The sequence below is a fragment of the Orcinus orca genome, chromosome 3, assembly GCF_937001465.1.
Source record: "Orcinus orca chromosome 3, mOrcOrc1.1, whole genome shotgun sequence".
Classification (NCBI taxonomy): Eukaryota; Metazoa; Chordata; class Mammalia; order Artiodactyla; family Delphinidae; genus Orcinus; species Orcinus orca.
The window spans coordinates 184630807-184646089 of NC_064561.1; the positions used below are offsets into that span (position 1 = coordinate 184630807).

At 63.5% G+C, this 15283-nt stretch overlaps 1 protein-coding gene across 2 annotated transcripts in view; it reads left to right on the plus strand.

The window, feature by feature from the left end:
• The first annotated feature begins 5364 nt into the window (after positions 1–5364).
• Positions 5365–15283, plus strand: part of LOC101277516 (probable palmitoyltransferase ZDHHC11B) — a 35759-nt gene continuing 25840 nt past the window's right edge. Inside the window, exons 1-4 of one of the 2 annotated variants that reach the window (XM_033436652.2) lie at positions 5365–7494; positions 12531–12709; positions 13099–13200; positions 14188–14312. In XM_033436652.2, the coding sequence (XP_033292543.2) occupies positions 7087–7494; positions 12531–12709; positions 13099–13200; positions 14188–14312 (814 nt within the window). In that variant the 5' untranslated portion in view covers positions 5365–7086. Of the gene's footprint in view, positions 7495–12530; positions 12710–13098; positions 13201–13569; positions 14313–15283 lie in introns of those variants that run through there. The other variant, XM_049708251.1, reaches the window with a different exon arrangement.

Genomic DNA, 15283 nt, shown 5'->3' on the forward strand with positions numbered 1-15283 from the left:
CCGGAGCCTCCGTTAGCTGCCGGAGCAGGGTCAGTCCTGGGAGAGGCGTGTGGCCGAGAGGCCAGGGAGCAGGGCTGGCTGCCTCGCTGTCTGGACAGACGAGGATCCCCGTGAGCACCGGGGAGAGGGGAGACAAGGCATCTCACAGGCGAAGCGTCAGGAGCAGCTGTGGCTGCTGTGAGCAGATGAGTTTATCAGCAGGGCTGGTACAGAGCAGACGCCCGGGGCGGGCTGGAGGGCAGCCGTCCTCCCTACCTACGCGGGGCTGTAGCCCGGCTGCAGAGCCGGGCCCGAACCCTGTGGCTGGCCCTCCACTGCCCTGCAGGCCCCCCCAGCCCCCACCTCAGCCACCGCCCCAGCTGTGGGGAGGCCGGGAGGGGCAGGATCTGGATTTCCACCCTTGGGATGGCGGTGGGCTCTGCCCCCAGCAGGGCTCAGGAGGCCGGGACCCCTGCGCATCCCAGGCGGGGTCCCCACGGTGCAGCCTCGCGGGCGTGGCCTCTCCCTGGCCTGCAGCCGGAGTTCTCCAGTAGACGCCAGTGTGACGTGGGGTATATAGCACACGAGGGCAAGGCCGCCGAGACACAGTATGAGTCCCTGGAGCCCAGACTCCCCTGAGGGCGTGGTCTCCACCACAATGGCCGTGTCAGCTGTGAACACAGGAGACCGGACCCGTGCCTTGGTGCATGCGGCAGGGTGTCCCAGGGACCCGCACTCGCCGCTCGGAGCTGCACGCCCGCTGGGAAGGAGGGCCCTCCGACCAAGGCCCCCATGTTTTCGTAAACCACCATCTCTCAAATTCCGGAGCATTCCATCACCCCGAAAGGAAGCCTGTACCGATTGGCCGCCACCCCCAGGTCCCCCTCCTCCCGCCCTTGGAAACCACTCTGCTTTCGGTCTCCGCGGACGTCCCTGCCCTGGACGTTGTGTTCAGGTGGAGTCGTGCACTCTGCGGCCTTTTGGGCCTGGCTTTTCTCAGCACAGCTTTCAAGGCTCATCCATGTTGTAGTAGGTGTTAGTGGGGCCCTGCAGGTGACCTGCCCTCACCACAGACCCTGCTGGGGCTCAGGCCACTCCCGGGGGTGTCGCGGCCGTGCAGCCGGGGGGCCTGGGGCCTCCGTGCCAGGCCCTCTGCCTAAGGAAGCCGGCGGGATCCCAGCCGAGACCCGCAGGCGCTCCTGGTCAGAGTGACTGCCCAGCTGGCTGGGGCGGGGGTGGGCGGCCCTCAGGGCAACCCTGGCCAGATGCTGGCTGCAGGCCTCATGGGGGACTGTTGACTCCCCGGAGAGAGAAAACAAAAGGCTGCTTCCGGGAGGCCGCCTGGGCAGCGGTGCAGCATGGCCAGTGTCCGTTGTCCACAGCGCTTTTCTACTGGAAGCTTCCCTCAGAACAAGGCCTGTGAGGGGCGCGTGCGTGCGCCGGTGGGCACTGTGCTAGCGCCCGCGCCTGCCCCGCGCTCCGCCCGCCGCCGTCTCCGGTGTGGCCACTCCCCCTCCGCGCCCACCTGGGCCCCCACCTGGGCTGGAGACCCTCCCAGTGAGGGCCGCTTTCCTGTCCCGGGTGCGCACAGGCAGGCTTACAGAGCGCTACTTATCCCGAGAGGCGTGAGCGCCCCGAACTCCAGGCCTGTTGATCCGTCCCTCCGTGAAGACCAGGTGGGGGGTCTGGGTCAGGGAGGGGCCGACGCAGCAGTCTGGGGACAAGGGCGGGCCGAGGTGGGTTTAGGTGTGGAGAGGCCTGGCTGCCCCGGCCGAGGATCGTGGCTGTGCATGTTCGCGTGGCGAGCGGGCCGAGGTTGTAGCTTTTACAGCTGTTCCATGGAGCAGCGATGCCCCTGAGGGAGGGTCATTTCTCCAAAGTGTGAGCAGCTGAGTTCACCAGGCCCTGGGCCAGTCGGGAGGCCCTCACGACTGCAGACTTGGGGTGCCCTGGGAGGTGAGTGCGGAGGGGGAGTCCCAGGTGGCCTCCTTCAGAGTCACAGGCGATGCCCTGGGGCCGGCTGGACTTGGGGGGCACTTGGTGTTGAGGGCATGAGCCCCCCAAACCCCGAGGGTGCGGGCTCCCTTGCACTGGTCACCGGCCTCACGTGTGTTTCTGGAGAAGCGTGTTCTGTGCAGGAGGCTGTGGGGACGTTTCTCTTAACCAGAAAGCACTCTGAAGAGCCGTGAGGACTCGCTGACCAGCAGCCTGGGCGATGCCTGCTGCAGGCAGGAGCTGTGCCTGCCGCGGGGCTCCCAGGGCCCGGACCTTGGGAGGGGAGCGCACGGAGTAAGCGCCACGCTGTCTGCGGGGCTGAGCTGTGCCTTCAGTCACCAGAGCTCACGGCTCAGACGGCGCCGCAGCCCGCGGCCTCTGCTGCACGGCGGGCTGGATTCTCGTGGTCACACCCTGCTCGGGCGGCCTGATGGTTTGCCCTGGGGCCGCCTGGTCCCGTCCTGGGTGCCTGCCTCCCTGGGAAGTGCGTTCTGGGTGGAGGTGCCAGCCCGGGCCCGCTCACGGCGTGCACCGCGCACAGGGGCCCTCATTCCCCGGGGCCCCAGGTGGGCGATCCCGGGAGGCCCGTGGCCCCCCACGCCCCTGCCGGCTGTGGTCAGCTGGGATTTCCAGCATGGGCATCCTCATCCCGGTGGTGCTTTGCTCCCAGGACAGTGCCGTCGGGCCAAAGGCAGCACTGCAGTTTGAGGGAATGGACACCAGGTGAGCGGGGAGGGGCCGGTCAGGCTGGGGCACAGGGCTGACCAACAGCAGAGTCAGCCTCGACCTCTGCTGCCGGCCCAGCAGAGGGTCCCTGACCCGCGGAGGAGCCCGCCTCTCCTAACCTGCCCCCAGCCCCACCCAGGGGACCTTGTAACCTGCCGGCTCCTCCACTCGTGCCTCTGTCCATCTGCACCAGACCCAGCCGTCCCCACAGGCCCCGGCAGTAGGGCCGCCACACTGCTTGGAGGAGGTCAGCTTTCTGGCGCCCGGCCTGCCCGGCGCCGTGGCTCCCCAGGAAGGTGCGTGGGGCGCGGGCGGCTGAGCCTGCGAGAGGCCGCCTCTGTGGACGGAGAGGGGACATGTCCCTGTCCACCCTCCCTGTCCCCACCGAGGAAGGATCGCGATTGGTGACTGGCCGCACTTGGGGCCTTCAGATAGGAGTCCTCGGACACCACACTCAGGAGCCAGGACTTTCTGGAGCTTAGGAATCGAGACGATGTGGCGAGAGGCGGTGGGGGAGGAGAGGCCCTGAGCCAGTGGGCTGGCCGTCCTTGTGGCGCGAGCTGCCCACTCGGCACTGTGTCCACATGCCCTGTGCTCCCCTACTTGCCCCTGCTGTGGCCCTTCCGTGGCCTTCAAGGGGGCACCCGGGGCGTCAGGCTGGGGGAGCGCAGCCCAGACAGAGGCGCCCACACCCTGGACAGAGCCTGGAGTCTCGGCTCCTGGGTCAAGTGTGAGGACGAGGTTGTAATGGACGCCCTGGCCTCCCCCGGCGTGAGTTGCTGAAGCAGCGGGTCGGGGGCACGAGCCCACCGCCTTTTCACCGAGGGCTGAAGTTCTCCAGCTCAGGCACGGGTGGTGAGAGTCCCTCCTGAGGGTCTCTTGGGCCTGCCCCTGCACCGCCCTGCCCCTCCCCTAGAGCTGGTGATGCGTACCGGGGGCGGGGCCCCGGCTTTGTGACACGTCTTGGGAGTCCATTTAGTGTTGCCGGGAGACCCGGCTCGCCTCACGTGGGCTTGGGCTGAGCGAGAGGCACCTTGCGTTCCCGCTCATCCAGGACCTGCGAATCGTGAGAGGAGTGAGGAGAGTGTGTTGTGGCTGCGCCTCCGACTGCGGGGAAGGCGGGTGCTTCGCCCCTCCGTCTGCTCTGCCCCTCCGTCTGCAGGGAGTCCAGGACCACGTGGGACGTGGGTGAGACACGGGTCCAGAAGCTGCCAGGATCTGTGCTGAGGGACGGTCAGAAAACGTGCTCACAGAGGTCGTGGTTGGCTCAGGACACAGCGTGCAGCCAGCCCGATGCCTTGTTCTGGGGAGGGTGGGGACGGGGTGGGGACAGGGTGGGGACAGTGTGGATGGGGTGGGAACAGACTGGAGACGGGGTGGGAGGGGCTCTGCACTGCGGGCAGGTGAGTCAGGAGACCTGGGACCCCCCTGCTTCCATGGCGACCACGGCCTGTGAATCTTGGCCATGGTCGTGTCGGGGGCCTGGAGGTGACAATGACCTTACGGGTCATCCCAGCACCAAACACAGACTGGAGCCCCAGGGAAGATGGAAAACAAGATGCAGGAACCAACATGGGGCAAAAAGTGGACCCAGGCACCATCATGCCCCAAACAGGGCTAATTTCCTGAGCCCAACACCAGCGGTCTGCCCTGTAGTGAAGCCAGAATGACCCAGGGGAGGTGGCGCCAGGACAGGGCACGGAGGGAGAAGGCGGCTGTTACCAGGGTGGGCAGGGGCAGAAGATGGCCCCAGGGCCCCGGCCCAGGAAATAGCCTGGGAAACACCGAGCAGTGAGGAGCGAGTCCAGAAACCTGAGGGTGTGCAGCTGTGGTGTGTGTGTGTGCTGTGTGCTGTGTCTGTATGTCTCTGTGTGGCGTGTGGTGTGTGTGTGTGGTGTGCGTGCATGTGTGTGTGTGTGTGTGTGTGTGGTGTGTGTGCTACGTGCTGTGTTGGTATGTCTCTGTGTGGCGTGTGGTGTGTGTGTGGTGTGGCGTGCGTGCATGTGTGTGTGTGTGCTACGCGCTGTGTCTGTATGTCTCTGTGTGGCGTATGTGGTGTGGTGTGTGTTGTGTGCGCGTGTGCATGTGTGTGTGTGTGTGGTGTGTGTATGTGTGGTGTGCGTGTATGTGTGGTGTGTGCGTGCGTGCATGTGTGTGTAGGTGGTGTGTGTGCATGTGTGTGTAGGTGGTGTGTGTGTGGTGTGCGTGTATGTGTGTGTGTGTGGTGTGTGGTGTGCGTGTGTGTGGTGTGCGTGTGTGTGGTGTGCGTGCGTGTATGTGTGTGTGATGTGTGTGTGGCGTGTGTTGTGTGTCCGCCTGCAGCAGCAGTGTGGAGCCGTGTCTCAGGACGGGCGGGGCAGGAGAGCCTGTGGCCGCGCCGGTCGCTGGGCCTGAGGGGTTCCAGTTCCGCCGTGCAGCGGTGGCCATGGCGGCGGGGGACCTGGCGCCTGGCGGGGTGCTGAGTGGAGAGGAGCCGGCAGGACGAGCCACGGCCGCGGTGGGAGGTGGAGCCGGACAGGAAGGCGGGGACAGTCCCGTCTCGGGGCAGAGGGCTCGGCCCCGCGTGAACGTTCCACGGAAGACGAGCGCTTGCGGCCCTGCGTGGCTCTCGTCACCCCGCGTGTCCCCTCGGCCACAGGGTGCGGCTCACGAGGAGAGGCGCGGGACGAGCGTGGGCGCGGCCCCTCCACCCCGTCTGCTCTCTCCTCCCCCAGGTCCTCTTGGTCGGAACAACCCAGCTGATCCCGACGTCCCAGCGCGGGGCCTGGCGAGGAAGGACTTCGGCCACGGTTGCCAGGTCTGCGTGCAGGAGGCCCTGGGTCAGGGTCGGGGGTCCCGGGTGTCACCTCGCACCACCACATGGCGGGCCTGCTGACGGGCTGGCGGGTGTCCGCGCGGCCAGCGCCGTGGGCCCCGGCTTTCACTGAAGACCCACCCGCTCGGCCCTGCATTCTGAACTTGAGGTGCCCGGGGTGTCAGGGTGACTCTCAGATCTGATGGAGTAAATCTTTTCAGAAGATCTCTGGGAGAAGGTGAGTGGGTGCGCTCGAGTCTCGACGCCTCCCGGGGGCCTGCCCTGTGTCACCTTCAGTGACAGGCTGGCTGGTCCACCTCAGGACAGAAGACTCAGCACTTGAACTTTATAAATGCCAGTCACATCGTGTCATAGATAATCTCATTGTTTCTTCTTCCGGGACACCTGTAGGACTCTGTGTCCTCAAAGTTCTCACTTTCACCACTGTAGATGTATTCTTTTTTCCACTGTCTGGTTCTTGGAGTATAATTTAGGGCCAAAGTCTTAAATCTCCTTGCAGTACGGACATTGCTTCACTTTTTTTCTTTGTTTCTTCTCTTACGCCCTCTTCCTTTTCCTCTTCTGGAAACCCTGACAGACAGACATTGTGTCTGTGTCACTTAAATTTGCTCTCACAATTATCCCTTCCACACGTCTCTACGTCTCTGTTTCAAGATCTGCAGTAATCCCTTGATGTGACCTTCCACGTGACTGGAGTTTGATTTTTGGCAACATCTTTTCTGTTAGTCGGCCCTTCCATCTGAATGCTTTCATCTGGGAATCATGTTTCAATACCAAGCCTGCCTTTCTGGGTTCTGAACCCCTGGTGCCTTGGTCGTGTTGTACAAATGTGCTATTAGATGCTCGTGAAACCCACGCAAACTCAGGGCTGCTGCGTCCCGATGTCCACGTGGCATCACATCCAGAGGGCCAGAGCAGATGACCAAAAGCTGCGGCCAGCAGCTGAAACCTGCTCTTAGGACAGTCCCCAAGGGGAAGTCACAGCTCACAGAAAAAAACAGTCTCAGAATATTTTTCAACATTTCTGTCTCTTCCCACAGTAACACATTAATATCAGCTATATATTCTGTGTGCTGCTTTCTGAAGACAGTGAAGGCTGTGCACAGGGCCTTCTGACTTCAAAGTTCCACCTGTAACAGCTGTTAACATCCTTCCCCCCTCCAACACCCCCAAACACCCGACAGCCACCCTGGCCACGTCCCTCCCTTTCCCGGTGGCCCTGCCCACCTGACTGGCCGGAAGGGCCACGGTTCCCTCCCACCCCCGGAGGGCCGGAGGGCCTGTCCCTGTGGAAGGAAAAACACAGGACTCTGGAAATGTGGCCTCTCCTGCCACAGGGGAAACCTGCAGGATTTCTGGTGGATGAAAGTGTCACATGATCACACCAGCTAAAGCTGGCTTTTCCTGCTCCCCTCTCGGTTTCCCCGGGGATGAGGACCTTTTCCTCACTGGGTCCCCCATATCCCATGAGTCTTCTGATGAGACGTGTGCATCTGTAAACCGGCCCCCGGACTCATTGCTGCAAGTGGCCCCCAGGCCATGAGGGGCTGGTAGCTGCCGGCCCTGCGGTCATGGTGGGGGGCAGGGGGGTGCCCTTCGTTCCTCATCCAGGGGGCCACACACCCCCAAGAGCTGTTTTCCGCAGCTGTGATGTCACCGGGGCCCTGGGCGATGCTGGGCCGTGGGTCCCGCCCCCAGAGTCCCCGGGCCACGAGGGCAGGAGCCCATGGCCTGCCATGCCCCGTCCTGTCTTGCAGATGGCGTTCTGGGCCAGGATCTCGAGGCTCCTCCTGCCAGGAACCGCGTCCAGGAGGAGCACAAAGACTGTGCCCCCCCGGCGGTCCAGGGTGAGCGGCTGGTCGCAGCCTGTCCACTGCTTGCAGATCGTGGCCTGGATCGTGTTCCTCATTCTGGTCTTCACCACCTTTGGCATCTTCATTCCCCTCCTGCCACACGAGTGGAGATACATTGCCTACAGTGTATCCTTTGATTGGGGGCATTGCTGTCGTCTAAGGGGGGGCGGGGCTCCCAGAGGGGCCTCCAGCAGGCCTGGCTCCGGGCCGCCCTCTCCTCTGCCCCGGCTCCCACTGTCACAGTGCTGGAAACCCCACAGCTGTCCTCCAGGCAGCCGCTGGCTTGGGGTCTGGGCTACAAGTGCCCACCAGTGCTGGGGCAGGGAGAGGGTGCCCAGCCGGCAGCAGGGGTGGGAGGGTCCCGGGTGGACAGAGACCCCAGGAGTGGGGGAGCCGCAGACGGGCCACGCACTTTCCCAGCCATGGCTAAGCGGTCAGTCTGTGTTGTCCAAGAGGAATGATGGGTTTTAATAAGGACTTGAGCTCGCGTGCCCCCGCGAGTGTCAGGTATGTGGAGCCGAGGCGCTGACGTCTGTGATAACCTGGGGTGGCCATGTTCTGGGCGAGAGGCGTCTGCTCTGAGTACTGGGGTGTGCGTCAGGGTGTGCGTCAGGGTGTGCGTCAGGGTGTGCGTCAGGGTGGCGCGGGACTCTGCCAGGAGCCCCGGCCCTCACACTGAGGGTCGCCACACGTTACAGCCAGTGGACAGGCTGGGCTGCTGCCAAGTGGGTGTTGGAACCAGCTTCTAAGAGTGGGCGCTCTGTCTCCCGGGGCCTCCCAACCCCTTATCATGGCATCTTTCAGTTTTGAAGAAGTGGAGAGAACAGTGTGATGGACCCCAACTACCAGGTACTCAGCTTCAACTGTTAAGATTTTGCCAGTGTTGTTTCATATCTCACACACATACACTGAGTATCTTTAAAAATCCCAGACGTCATGAAATTTCACTGGAATGCCCCACTTTGCATCTGACGAAGACTTTTGTCTCCACACCACCATTCTTCTTATCTCACCTAAAAAATCCCATGGGAAGTTACCAAGATTGACACTTGTCATTTTGCAGAGGTGGGGCCCCCCCTGAGCCCCAAAGGCCCCCGTGAGCCTCAGTCAGTCAGAAAAACCAGGGCATCTGCCTGGAGTGCCTCTCACTCAGATGAGGCCCGTTTTTTGCCCCTCGAGGTCATAGAGGTAGATTTCTTTGTGATAATGTTTGCAATGATCAATTTCCTTAAGAGGAAAAGAGCTCTTCAGCTTTTCTGTTTCATCTTCTGTCTGTTTTGGCAAGTCATGTTTTTCAAGAAATTTTAGTATTTTGTCTAACTCGTCAAATTTCTTGGAATAAAATTATTCGCACTATTTCCTGTTATCTATAGGATCTGTCGTGATGCCGCTCAGCAGTGGCATCAGTCTTCCTAGGGTTTATCGCTTTTATCGATTATTCAAAGAGTCAGCTTTTGGACTTTTATTTTTACTATTTATTTTCAATGTATTGTGGCTTTAATTTCCTCTTTTTCTACCTTCTTTTTTTCTTTTAAGATTGATTTTTATCTATTTATTTATTTATTTTGGCTGTGCCAGGTCTTTGCTGTGGCACGTGGGATCTTCATTGTGGCACGTGGGATCTTTCAGTTGCAACAAGTGAACTCTTAGTTGCGGCATGCGGGATCTAGCTCTCCGACCAGCGATCAAACGCAGAGTCTTACCCGCTGGACCACCAGGGAAGTTCTGTTTTTTCTACCTTCTTGAGGTGGAAACTTAGGCCATTGATTTTAGACCTTTTTTCTTTTCGTCGTATCTGAAGCTGTAAGTTTCCCCGTAGGTGCAAGCACACACAGGCCTACAAACACACAGATACACACACACAAATATACAAACACTGCACAAGTCACAAACCAGCCACACACATGGGCACCCGCTCTGTCCCACACACAGGCACAGAGGCACAAAGATGAGGCCGGAGGTCCAAGCTGGTTGGGCAGGGCCGTGCTGCCTCTGAGGTTCCCAGGACCTGTCCCAGCTCTGGGGGCCTCAGGCATCCCTTGGCTTTAGATGCCGCCACCTCCGCGTCCTCACAGGGTTGTCCCGCTGTGCGTGTCTGAGGCTTGATCTTCTCCTCTTCTGAGGACACCAGTCCTGTGAGATCAGGACCCACCATGAGGACCTCATCTTAACTTGATCATCTGCAAAGACCCCACCTTCAAGTAAAATCAGCCACAGTTCCTGGGGTTAGGACTTCACCATGTTTTGGGGACACAGTTCAGCCTCACCTGTGGGTCTTTGCTTATGTGCTGGCTATGATGCTGTGTCTTCATTCTCTTTTGACCCAAAACTTAGCTGAGTCTTGGCCCTTGGAGGCTTTTTGAGTGTCCCCGGGTGCTTTGTCCAGTAGCCACTGTGAGCGCTTAGCTGCTTTGCGCACAGCAAGGAGCCCCGGGGTCGAGTGCACCCCGTCCCACATGGACGCCATTTCTTCCCAGAGTCCTGGCCCCCTGGCGGGCCCCTTGCCTCTGGGAGGCTCAGCACCGAGTCTGTGTGGCCCCCTCCTGCCTGTCCCAAGCGGTGGATGCAGGATGGCGTCCCGGTCTGTTCAGAGCTCAGACGACCTTCAGGACATGTTTTCTGGTCCAGTTTCCTGCCCCCCAGACCCGCCACTGCCCCAGCGATGTTCCTCAGGCCACGGCAGCAGCACTTGGGCGCCATGCTCTGGCCACTAGGGGGCGCCAGCGTCACTCGGCGCCTGCAGGGACCCAGGAGCAGGGAGGGCAGGGTCCCGGGTCAGGGCCGCGCGATTTCAGGAAGCCGTGTGGCATTCCGTGGGCCCGGTGGAGACAGGGAAGCGTCAGCAAGGCTGCAGGAGCAGCGTGGGGGTCACCGCGCAGGAGCCTGGCCGCCCTCGGCGTGCGGAAAGCACTGGGCGGGGTGGGGCTCCTCTGGGACCCAGGCAGCGGTGGGGCAGCTCCGCGGGGGCCCCGCCCTCCCGCTGCAGGACCGGCGAGGCAGCCGTGTGACAGGGCGGGCATCCTGGGCTGGCGCCCGGTGCTGTTTGTTTACTGAACAAAGATAGTTGCTAGGGGACCGCTGCGTCCTCAGAACAGCTCGGGGCCCTGCTCTGCAGGGGAAGTGAGAAGGCAGACCGGGTTCTTTTTATTATTTACTTGAACCTAAGACGCTCCTGAGATAAAATTACATCGAAAGTGAAAGCTGGCAGCTTGAGGGCGCGCCACCCCGCCTGTAGCACCTTCTCTTCTGGGGGCTCAGTGACGGCCACTGAGTGTGTGAACGACAGCGGGAATGGCCGGGTCGTCTCTGGCAAACCAGACGCGGGCGGGCAGGTGGGCCCACGCGTGTACCTGTGGCAGACGCGTGACGTCTGAGGGGCCGTGGCAGCTTGGCCCACCGCGTCTGGGTCTCGGGATCCCCCGGGCACCTGCAGGTTTAGGGGCTCCGCAGGGCTGCCTGTCAGGCTTGGGTTGGGCCCCCGGGCACCTCCACACTGAGGCTGAGGGTCTGAGCGTGGGCTGCCGTCCCCCCGCTCTCCCTGGCGGCGGTCTCGTGTGGAGCCGAGTGTGGACGTGCGGACAGAACCCATGGGCCACACTGGGCTCCAGCCTCCCAGCTGCCCTCCTGGCCCCCGCCCCCCGGCGTCTGATGGGGACAGTCCTACTCTAGCTCCGCAGAGCAGGGCCGCACCTGGGCCGCAGTGCGACTTCCTGCCACATCTCCTGTCCCGGGCTGTGCCCCCGCCTGTGTCCTGCGCTGGGGACACGCTCCCGTCGCCTCAGCAGCCACACACACAGTGCTGCGTCAGCTGTGCCTCAGGCCTCGGGAAGCGGGCGTAGGGGCACCAGCGAGCCCGGACCATGCTGGCATCTCCAGACGGGACCGTGCAGGCTGGCCGCTGACCACCTGCCCACTGCCCCACACCCTGCACAGGAGCGTGGCTCAGTCTGCTGGACGGCAGGGGCAGGGAGGTCCAGGCCACAGGAAGGGCGTCCCTGTGTGGCACTGAGGGATCCGGTCAGTCCCGTTCCCTGTGTAGGTCCCCCGGCCTGGCTGGTCCTCGGCGCTCTCGCCCTCACCGTGGTCTCTGCGCCCCCGGCTGGGCCGGGCCTCTGTTGCCCCACGCCTGGCACCCAGGGCCCTGGGTGTGCACTGGAGGCTGGAGGACAAGGGAGACCAAGCAGCTTTGGCCAGACCAGCCCCCCACTGAGGCTCGCCGTGCAGCGGGGATGCTTGGTCCAGGCAGGAGCGCGCCTGTGAGCACACGCCGCAGAGCCCCAGGGCGGCTCCACTGAGGCTGAGCGTTACAGGCAGGGCCAGCAGGCCGTGGACCCCGACGGCGGTGCAGCCTGGGAAGGACCCCAGAAGAGGGGCCTCCTTGCTCAGAGTCTGCACTGCCGGTGGGCCTCCGTACAGGCACCGTAGACCCGGTGCACATGTGGCCTTGCCACGAGACCCTGTGGGTGGGCGGAGAGAGGCATCTCCCCACCACGCCCAGGCCGCCCTCGCAGGAGCTGGACCTGTGAACCCGAACCCTCCCGGCTCAGAACCTTTCTGGGAAGCAGGGCAGGGCTGATGGGGAGGCCAGGCCGACACTTCCTCCCCTCTGTTTGGTTTCCATGGGGACAGTGTGTCAGTCCCTGAAGAGGAGGTGGAGAGGGTGGGATGTGAGGAACTGATTTTACCCTGCGAGCCCTGGAGGGCGTGGGCCTGGGGGTTCCTGGCTGGGGGAGAGAACGAGACAGAGACAGACAGACAGACGGCCCCGGCCCACTCACCACAAAGGCTCCCTGGGGGTATTGGAGCCCTCCCTCCTTCTCCTGGTGGCACACGTGCTCAGTGTGGCCTCCCTGCCCCAAGGAGCTCCACCACCCGGCTTCGGCCCCAGGCTTGGTGCCCGCGGACGCACACAGGCCTCTCCCGCCGTCCCAGTGAAGCTCCGCTGGGGTTGCGGGGCCACGGCCTCCAGCGGGCCCTGCTCTGTCCCTCAAGGACAAAGGACTCGGGTGGGTTATGCTGGGCACGCCGGTGCCAGAGGGGCCGCTCCCGTTCCCGGCCAGGCACAGGCTCCGTGGCTGCCTGGGGCCTGGACAGCTGGCCGCCCAGAGCAGAGGCCCCTCACGCGTGCCGCGCAGGCCGAGCTGTCCCTTGACTCACCCCAGGTGACCGGCGGGATTTGCCTCTTCCACCTCTTGGTCCACCTGATTGTTCTTTCCATCGATCCGGCCGACGCCAACGTCCGCCTCAAGAAGAACTACTCACGGACGGTGCCGACCTTCGACCGGTCCAAACACGCACATGTCATCCAGAGGCAGTATTGTTACCTGTGCGAGGTCGCCGTGTGAGTGCCCGGCCGTGCGAGGGGACCCCCGCGCTGTCCCGCGGGGGTGGGCTGGGCTCAGGCGCGCCTGGTCCCCAGCAGCCGACGGGCACCGCCCCTTTTGCAGAGAAGCAGGGGCCCCGACACACAGCCCCCGCCAGGCCGGGGCAGGAGCGCTGTAGCCTTGGGTCTCACACAGGCCTCTGCCCCCGACCGGATCACAGCCCGGGGCTGCTCAGGGCCCCAGGGGTGTCAGTAGGCGGCCAGGAGGGATCTGACTCAGCCTCCGGGCCTCAGGCCCTGGCGCCTTGTGGCCGCTGCGCCCGGCCGGGCAGGCACCCACCGTGTGGGGTTGGCCCTGTAGGCAGACAGGGGCTCTGACAGGCTGCCCCTCCCAACCTTCCTTCCAGGACTGTGAAAGCCAAGCATTGTAGCACCTGCAACAAGTGTGTCTCAGGCTTCGACCATCACTGCAAGTGGCTTAACAACTGCGTGGGGAGCAGGAATTACTGGTGAGGGTTCTCCCCACCCGGGACGTCGGGCCTGGGGCGGCGCTCCCCCCTCCTCCGGGACGTGCCCCCTTAAGGGGCCTCCTAACTGGCCGAGCACCTCAAGGTCCACCTGCCATGGGGATGGGTGAGAGGTGTGGCCCTGCCGTGCAGAGCACAGGGGGGGCCGGAGGTCCCGACGGCGGCTCCGAGCGCGCAGAGCTGGCTGAGAGGGCTCTCCTGGCGGGCGCCTCCCCATGTCCACCGGGCAGGGTCGGCAGGACGGGGGGTGGGGGGGCCTGTGCGGGGTTATCCGGGGCGTTGGGGGAGGACCTCAGGGCAGGCGTAAGGGGACTTCAGGTGAACTGCAGACACTGTTTAACACTGAAAATGTTAAAGGTATAACAGCGGAAAGACTAAAGGAGGGCGTTTTAGTGGAACCGTATTCCAGGAGTTGCCACCCAGGCTTTATTTGTTCTGACGGGAAGACCGTTCTCCATGTCTTTTGTGTGCAGAGCGCAGCAGTGATTTGGGTCTAAAACCGAAGCACGCAGCCCTGACGGGTGTGCCTTTCGAAGGCAGTGTGGCCCCGCCCCTCGGCGCTGGCATCAGTACCCCGGCCGCCATGCCCTTGGCGGTGGCTGGGAGGGAGCCGGGTCTGAACCAGGGGGCCCGGGAGGGGCCGGCTTGGACCAGTCGCACCCTGTGTCTGAGCCTCCGTCTCCCTCTTGCTAGCGTTAGGGTTAGGGCCCTCCTCAGGCCTCCTGTAGGACCGAGTGAGATCTCAGGTGCGTGTTGTGGAGCCGTGGGTCTGTGCGGTCACCCCGAGAGCAGGAGAGAGAAGCCCAGAGGCCGGGAGCCAGAGGGGGAAGGGCCGCGGGACGGTGGCCGGGGCACACCCTCAGCAGGGGCGACCCCGGGTCGTGCACGCTGCCCTGGGCCCCGGCACGCGTGCCGCCTGGCTCCCGGGCCCGGGCTGTGCAGCCGCCCGAGCAGGCTTTCCTCCCACAGGTACTTCTTCGCCTCCGTGGTCTCAGCTGCGGCCGGACTGCTGTGCATGGTCGCCACGCTGCTGTACATCTTCACCCAGTACTTCATCAACCCCGCCGGGCTGCGCACCGACCCACACTATAGGAGTATGCGCTGCCCTGCGCCCGGGCCGGGCCTCCCCTCCCGCCACCTTCCCTTTGGGGGGCCACGTAGGGCAGCCCGGGTCGAGCACCTGTCCAGGCTGAGTTGTGGGGTGAAGACGCTTGAGCTGGGATTCGGTCTTCACTGGCCGGCACACGACCCTTCTCTGTTTTTCTTCACTTAATTGTTGGAAGCTGCATGGCTGTGGTGTCAGGTCCCCTTGGGTCACAGAGGACTGTATCCTGGAAATGCCCCAGGTGGTGGCTCTGACCTTCCAGCTCTAGTTAGAGTGGGGAGGGCCCAGCGGGGCAGCGCAGTGGACGCTGGGGTCAGGCTCTGTGACCTGGGCACCTAGTTACCCTCTCCCAGCCTTACCTTTCAGATCCATAAAGTGGGTCATGGTACCCACCGCAGTCAGGAGGGCCTGCAAGGGTACATAGCTCAGGCAGAGCACACCTGGGCAAGGAGGAAGGGCTCATCTGGGCAGGGAGGGGCTCACCTGGGCAGGGAGGGGCTCACCTGGGCAGGGAGGGGCTCACCTGGGCGGGGGAGGGGCTCACCTGGGCAGGGAGGGGCTCACCTGGGCAGGGGAGGGGCTCACCTGGGCAGGGAGAGGCTCACCTGGGCAGGGAGGGGCTCACCTGGGCGGGGGAGGGGCTCACCTGGGCAGGGAGGGGCTCACCTGGGCAGGGGAGGGGCTCACCTGGGCAGGGAGGGGCTCACCTGGGCAGGGAGGGGCTCACTTGGGCAGGGGAGGGGCTCACCTGGGCAGGGAGGGGCTCACCTGGGCAGGGGAGGGGCTCACCTGGGCGGGGGAGGTGCTCACCTGGCCAGGGAGGGGCTCACCTGGGCAGGGGAGGTGCTCACCTGGGCAGGGAGGGGCTCACCTGGGCGGGGGAGGGGCTCACCTGGGCAGGGAGGGGCTCACCTGGGCAGGGAGGGGCTCACCTGGGCAGGGAGTCACTCCCTCAGGCTG